This window comes from Morus notabilis, unplaced genomic scaffold (assembly GCF_000414095.1).
Source record: "Morus notabilis unplaced genomic scaffold, ASM41409v2 Scaffold180, whole genome shotgun sequence".
Classification (NCBI taxonomy): domain Eukaryota; kingdom Viridiplantae; phylum Streptophyta; class Magnoliopsida; order Rosales; family Moraceae; genus Morus; species Morus notabilis.
Genome location: NW_010361879.1, coordinates 59,390 through 67,359, shown reverse-complemented (window position 1 = coordinate 67,359; position 7,970 = coordinate 59,390). Strand labels below are relative to the sequence as shown.

At 34.3% G+C, this 7,970-nt stretch overlaps 1 protein-coding gene across 1 annotated transcript in view; it reads right to left on the bottom strand.

Moving 5' to 3' along the window:
- Positions 1–819: 819 nt before the first annotated feature.
- The window catches only part of LOC21411245 (toll/interleukin-1 receptor-like protein), a 16,467-nt gene continuing 9,316 nt past the window's right edge, over positions 820–7,970 (bottom strand). Inside the window, exons 2-7 of the mRNA XM_024167371.1 lie at positions 4,313–4,815; positions 4,102–4,195; positions 3,654–3,956; positions 3,099–3,286; positions 2,691–2,978; positions 820–1,813 (exon numbers count right to left, since the gene is read on the bottom strand). Of these exons, the coding sequence (XP_024023139.1) occupies positions 3,281–3,286; positions 3,654–3,956; positions 4,102–4,195; positions 4,313–4,815 (906 nt within the window). The 3' untranslated portion in view covers positions 820–1,813; positions 2,691–2,978; positions 3,099–3,280. The remainder of the gene's footprint in view (positions 1,814–2,690; positions 2,979–3,098; positions 3,287–3,653; positions 3,957–4,101; positions 4,196–4,312; positions 4,816–7,970) is intronic.

Sequence of the window (7,970 nt, the reverse complement as noted above, 5' to 3'; positions counted from 1 at the left end):
GAGAAAAATATTAATTAGCAATTAAATTGTGTGGAACACATATAGAAATGATAAATATTAAATATTACCTTGCATATGACAGGGCAAAAGTGAATTTTTTTTTATGCCCTAATTCTCTTAGGGAGTGGTTCCTCGCCTTCTTCTTGATTGGATTCAAAATAAATGGCTTTTCTTCCTCTTGATTCAGGCTCTTGATTGGATTCAAATCTCTTTGTCTCGTGAGTATATAAGAGGTGGACCCCGCACTTCACGACTTTTGCAATACTATTTAGGTCACTCTCCTCATTTTCATCGTACAAATAAAAGCAGAAAGAGACTGTAGCAGTTGGATCGAACCCACTCTTCTCATTTTCATCAAAATCAGAACTTACTTGGTCTTCTTTAACGTACTCACCCAGGCAGGAACTCATATTCCTATTGTTCATATTCCCATTTGCATCAATTTGTCCATCGTTCAATGCAAGGAACTTACCGTAAGTGGGGTCTACAAACATGACCACGTGTTGGCAATTACTCATTGGGTAATGATGAATATGAAGATCCAAATCCATGCTAACCGTGGAAATAGTATTACAACAATCACAAAAGCACGTAGTCGTCGTATCTACAAAAGGAATAGAGAAAGCCGCATATCTTGTCCGTCTCCGTGAATCGCTATTAGGGAACATGGAAACAGAATTACAACGAAGATATAGATTCTCATAACCTCTCCAGAAAGAGATAATGTCATTGAATTCAAGAATAACGCAAGTGGCGAGACCCAAGTAACTGTCGTTGTACCATTGATCAGGATGAGGAAGGTTTATACTTATCGAAGATCCCTCACTCTTATGACTGAACCACTACGGAATTTTACTTTCTGGCCAAAGAAAATGAGCATTGTCCTGTTGTTGTGCCCAAAAATAATGACCATTATTGTTTTATAATCCTACCAGAATCATAACTAGTACTTAATTAAGCAACGAGGAGAAGACTCTAATAGAATTAAAAACAAAAACAAAAAAGGAGAGACATTACCCTCCATGAATATAGAATATAGAGTTGCAAAGCGCAAAATTCTGACGCGTGCTTCCTCATTAATAACTTTGCGTGCATTCTCATCCAACATGTCACAACCCAAAAATTTTGTCACGTACCGCTCGCACTTGTCACTGTTGAAGAAATAATCATCCCAGTTTTGAACCAAGTCTATTGAACTTGACACCTTCTTCAATGAAGTGCAGCAACTCGCATCAATAAATGATAGAGACAGAGGAAGTCTTGGTAGTGATTCAAGTTTTCGGCAGCAAGTAAGCCTAAGTTCTTGTAAAGAGCTTAAGCAATGGAAGCTGTCCGGAAGAAACTCGAGATTTTGGCAAAATGTCAGGCTTAATTTTTTTAGCCCGGTTAAATTTTTGATTGAAAATGGTAGCTCTTTGATCGCTGAAGAATCTAATGTGAGAGTCTCAATACATTCCATAGGATGCGATATTTCTGGAAATCTCTCCAACTTTGAAGAAAATTCAGGAGAGAGACACCATGTAAACCCGTTACTTCATTCCAAACAGCGCCTGCTCCCACGCTTAACGGGTCTGGGTAGCACTTCTAATGTTATTAAATTCATTGCAAGCCCTGATAACTTGCAAAGATATGGGCAGCCTGTTAATTCAAGCTTTTTAAGCTTGTTAAGATGTTGAAAACATGATGGAACTTCAATCAAACTTGCACAGAACATAAGATTCACGCTTTCAATATTTGGAACCAGTGAGAGATCTGGAACTTGAGTGAGTTGCATGGAGCCTGTGAGATCAATACTTTTTAATTTATTTAAATGCTGTAAAAAAAAAAAAAAAAAAAAAAAGATGTCGTAAGTGCACTTAAAATTTACGTATATATTCAAGGCACAAAGGTATCAACAAATAAAAGATTAATAATGAAATCCTACCTTTTTTTGATAAACTGAGAGAGGAGATAACTGATAACTGAAATCCCCCTTTTATTTTAAGATTTTTTTTTTTTTTTCAAAATGATCTCTCCTTTCTGAAAATTAAATTTCAACACCACATAGTTTGTTTGTTTGTTTGGCTTTTTTTCCCCGAAAATTTATCCACTATCAATGGCATAAGATTGGAGGAAACAAATTAAAATGGTGTCAGATTTACAATTTTCAATGTATACATAATACGTAATAATCAAAACAACTAGTATTAGTGCATATTTAAGGAATTAAAGACAATTCTGTTTTCAATATCAAATAAAAACAAAAAAAAAAGAAGCAATAAGATTTTGTACCACAATTGCCCCACAAAATTGTCATTTGCTTCCCCAAACTTTTAATTTTGACCCCCCGAACTTACAAAATTATTGCAATGTGTCTCATTGAAGGGATTAAAAATTGAGGAATTGAAAGGTGTATTTTAAATTTGAATTGGGATGTTGGAACTTTTCGTCGAACATGCTTTTTCCACACTAATTTAACACAATTGTTAAAATAGGGCATACAGTCATAATTTTACAAGTTGAGGACAACTTGTCAAAATTAAAAGTTCAGGGGGCAAGTTTCTAAAACTGCGCAAGTATAGGGGGCAAATGTGTAAAATACCCTTATTATGACACCAAAAACCTCGAAACAACTTAAACACATTAAATCAAGACTGATATTTCATGCCTCAGTTTAAATCACAAAGAAAAATTAACAAAATTCGTCATACCGGGGCACCTTCCCAAAGTTTCTCAAGTTGGCTTCCGCGCATGTCAAGTCTAACGAGCATCTCGGCAGTAAAATTTGTTGACAATGATTTTAAAGGATATCCATCCCAGTGGAGATATCGGAGTGCGTAAGGAAAAATGAGAGGGCCTTGAGAAAGGTATAATTTACCAGTACCAGTGATTTTGAGCAATCTTAATTCACACATCTTTGAAAAGGTTGCTGGCGACAAGCTAATCTCTCGATTAAAATTTGATGTATCCAAGGATATTCCTGTAATGATTTCCATTCCCTGAAAGTTAAGAACAAAGAATTAACTAGCATATATAGCTTACGACAAAAATACAAAAACTATTCATGACAAGCTAAAATTATAGTTAGAAGAATAATATATAGTGGCTTTAGGACTTACTCTGTCATTTTTTAGTGCTTGATAAATATCATCTGCAGTCCAGAGCCTACTACCTTTTTTGGGATCTTGATTAGTAGACCGAGGGCTCACAATTTCAAAAGCCATCATTTGTATCAAATCGTGCATCCGTATTGTATTTGAATACTCAGAAATTGTTATTAGAGCCTTATCAACGAGAACTGTTATTCCTGCAGTTGCAAAGAGATCGCAACCATTTAGTATTTCTTGTACAAGATCTCTTTTCTGCCCTTTATAGAAACACGCGATGTCAAGAAATATCTCTTTTTCAGTGTCATCTAGTGAATTATAACTTATTTTCAACACACTCAAGATTTTCTTATCCGGAATCTTTTGTAATTTGCCCAATGTACTTTCCCATTCTTCTATGCTTTTAGAAAAGAGGTGGCAACCCAAAACTTTAAGCGCCAATGGAAGACCTACAGCATAATTTACAACCTCTTTTGACAACTCATCTTTATCAGTGGTAGGAGAGCTCTTTTTGAAAGCGTGACGAGAGAAAAGTTCAAGAGCATCAACATATTTTAATCCATTTACCTTGAACGTTCCACTTACTCCAATATTCCTAAGCACTTGTTGATCTCTACTTGTTACAATAATTCTACTTTCGGGACCAAACCATGAAGCATTGAATAATTGTTCTAGTTGTTGGGGATCATCTACATCATCAAAGACAATTAGAACCTTTTTCCGACGGAGCCTTTCCTTTTCAAACTGCAACATGATGCTATGTGGACTTCTAACCTTCAACAGTTCGGAATAAAGTTTATTTTTCAAATGATCTGGCTCATGCTTCTTCGATTCCTCTCGAATATTTTCAAGAAAACTGCAAGCTTCAAACTGAGAAGATAGTCGACAAAACACAGCACGGGCAAGGGTTGTTTTACCAATGCCACCTAGGCCCCCAAATGCCAACAGTACGAACGTGTAATGAGCCAATATGTAATAGTGATTCAATTTCCTTAATGCGTTTAGTAACTCCAACCAGGCCCTGCAAATAAGCATCCCTTGCCATAGAAATATCTTTGAGTTTCTCGATTACATCATCAACAATTTTGTCAACTAAAGTGGATTCAAACCTGACAATGTGTACACATCCAAATATATAGTAATTAGAAATCAAGAAACCGATTATTGAATATATTTGATAGTAATTCATAACTTTTTAGATGTCAAAACATACAAATTAAGATTACCTAAATGAATTTGAAGCCCAACCAGATAGATCGGCTATTTTTCTCAAAGCCTCTCTCCATGCTTGCAATTTCTCATCCTCAAAACGCTCCTCAAGTTTAGCAAATGCAACTGCATAACTTCCTTGTTGTTTTCGTACATCTGACGGATCAACATTGTAAAAAACAGGTAGAACTTCGGATTGTCCATCCGTTTTCTTGCAATGGACAATGTGTGCTAGTTCATCTAAGCACCATCTTGACGAAGCATAGTCTTTCGACAAAATAATTAGACAAAGCTTTGATTCTTCAATTGCTCTCAAAAGCGTCGGTGATATTTCGTTCCCTTTCTTGAGATCATCCTCATCTATGAAGGCTTTGATTTTCGCTCGACAAAAAGCATTATGAAGATGGCTCGTAAAATTAGAACGAGTATCCTCACCTCTAAAACTGATAAACACATCATATTTAATCTTCTTCAAAGTGATGTGAGAAGAGGAACCCCCAGCAGCCATACTCATATTCCCCTACACCCCAAAAATAATCAGAAAGCCACTTCCTTCATTCTATATACACGCATTTATTCAGATCGAAAGTCAAGTTTTCCAAGCAATTAGTTTGTTTGTTTCTTTACAAGTGATTAGGTAAAGAACATGTGGTTATAAATAATACCGAGGTGATATATGTAATAGCCGAGATTTAATTAAGCCTTAAGCCAATAATAAATAAATTTAATAAATTAAAATCATGCATCACATTTGCCATTTACCTTAAAGTTATTTGTTGGCATTATATTTTATTATGATAGCTATCATATGATTTTATTAAACTTATAGCTTCGCTAATCGAGTTTTCAGTTTTAATGTGCAGTACAACTAGCTCGATGTGGGAACTCAATGTGCTAAACTTATGAAGAAAATGAATTATATTTATTATGAATATTTGCTATGAAATTTTACCTCTATTATGATTGCTTTAATGATGAATTATTATTTTATATTTTATTATATGGTTTTATGTAAATGTGTTGAGGACTTAGTTGTTATTTTGAGTTTTTGTGAGAGAATGCTATTTTAGCAAATTGAGTGAACTTTAGGCACCTAAATGAAGAAGAAAAATAAAGACTTTAGAGCTGATTTTAGGAGGTTAAGACAAATGTTAGAGACTTAGAAAAACCTAGACATTTGTCCTACTATAAGGTCACTCTACTTTTGTTTAGTTTCTAGCATGTTTAGACTTCATTTTGGGTCTATTTCAGCAAAAAAACCTAGAACTCCGACCATAACCTTTTCTTCTCTCCTCTCACACCTTTTCTCACCTAAAACTCAGAATCAAACCTAGGTTTTTAAGAGAGAATGAGCTAAAAACTCATCCAGCCCATTTCAACTCGTTTTCAACCTAGAACCAAAAATAACCACCAAGATTTGGAGCTTCTATTCACTTGGGAACACATTTTTCTTTGAGGTAACTTCTTTCTTATGTTAGAAACTAAGATTTCAGAGATTAAGATGTTGAAATCTTACTTGAGATTCGGATTTTTGAAGGGGCTTATTATGCATGTTGGTTGTAGACTCTTAAAAATGAGTTTCTTAAGGTTTTGGTTCAAATATTATTTTCTGGGTGAAATTGATGATTTTAGCTTGATATTATTGATGATTATTTGAAGATAAACTCTTATTAAGATGATGATTCATGTATTTGAGAGTGGTCTTTGAAGATTAGGATATGCATGCTACGTATTTGATGAAATGTTCAAATATAAGTCCTATGTACAGCCTATGTAGATTCTGTTTCCATGCTATATGTACTTATGATTTTGACAGATCTTATATTTTTCTATTATATAAAGTATACATCTCAAGCTTTACTTGAGTTTTTGAATCACTCCAAATGGATTTTTCTACATTTTGTTATGAATTTTATAAGTTCAGTTAAAAAGCTTTCATTTTCCTGACGAGCGAGATTATACTTCAATCTGGATTTCAGGCTATTTTTGGTTAGTTTGAAAAATCCGAAACCCATCATGTAGTAGTTCTAAAAAGAGGGTTTTGAGCCTACTTTTATTTGCTACTGGTCTCATAATATTTTGAGTTTTGATGAATTCGTTATGAATATTCATAATATTGCGCAGTTATGTGTTTGTTAAATGATGATATGAATGTGATTTTTGAAAGCTATGGTTTTTAAAAGGTTAATTAGCACATTGAAGGCTCCCCACAACCAGCTAGTTTGTGCTTGCAAAGTAGTGATCAAAATTCAGGTAAGTAAAGTTAAAAGCATTTCAAAACTGCATCACAAGACCCTATATGATTGTGTTCAAAGAGGACTCATGATTAATTATTTTGAAAGAGATTATGATTTATGCTTATTGTGTTTTTATGTTTTAAGAGATTTTATGGTATGGTATATGGATGAGAGGTTGGATAAGCAGGGGTGCGAGGGACTGGTACCCCAAATTAGAGAAACTGTCTCTTTGAGACAACTAGAGAAAAATGCTAGTGGGAAGTCTCTTGTTGATCACAAGAGAGAGATTCTAAAAACCCCGCTTAGTGTTTAAGAGAAGAGAATTGGCCAAAACTAGAGAAGATCCTGTATAGAGAGGCTTACTTGGAACTGAAGTTCTGTATCATACCTAAACTAAGAATAAGTATGAAAGTTTATGAACAATGTTTAACAAAGAGATTTTAGCAATAGAGATTTTAGATACTTACGTCATTTGAAATCTACTTACTGAGTTTTTGCTCATTAGTTTTACCTTGTGATGCAGATGATGTTGTTGTTACCGAAGAGTAAAAAGAAATATGATTTCCAAGGTTGGCTGAGTACTCCAAGTCTTACATCTGGCATCTTGCTTATATGTACTTCCAAACAATAGATGGGCTCAAAATGTTTTTGTTTTGTTACTATGTCACTTTTGAATAACTATTTAATGTTTAAGATTTGTGGTTGCACACTTACTCATTTTGTTCAAAAACTTTTAAGAAAATTTTGTGATGAAATCAACCACAAGTTTCCGCATCTTAAAAATGATATTGTTTTAAGTATAGAAAGTATGTTTTAAGTAGCACCACCTTGCTAAATTCGGCCTTAGACCGGTTTAGCCTATGGGGGCATTACAGTTTTGGTATCAGAGCCCAGTGTTTAATGTTTTTGAAGACAGTGAAGTACATAGAGACTAGTGGTTGGATAAGATACTCAGTCAATCAGTAATGTTTATGATTTCTAATGTATAGACTAATATATCTTTATGTTTTATATTGCATTTACATGTAAGTATATCTATTTTGGAGCTAGCTGCTGTTGTCTTTGCTCTCAAGATTTGGTGTCATTATCTTTATGGTGAGCACTGTGAGATATATTCTGACCACAAGAGTTTGAAGTATTTATTCTCACAGAAGGAATTGAATATGAGACAACGAAGATGGTTAGAATTGGTTAAGGATTATGATTGTGTCATTAATTATCATCCTGGCAAGGCTAATGTGGTGGCGGATACTCTTAGTAGGAAGTCAGATGTTGTTGGTTCATAACAACAATCTTCATTTGCAAAATTAAGTAGAATGGAAATTGAAGTGGTTTCTCAAGAAACAAAGGCTAAGCTTTCAGCTTTAGTGTTGCAGCCAAGTATCATCGATAAGATTAAGCAAAGTCAAGATTCAGATCCTTATTTGGTTCGTATGAA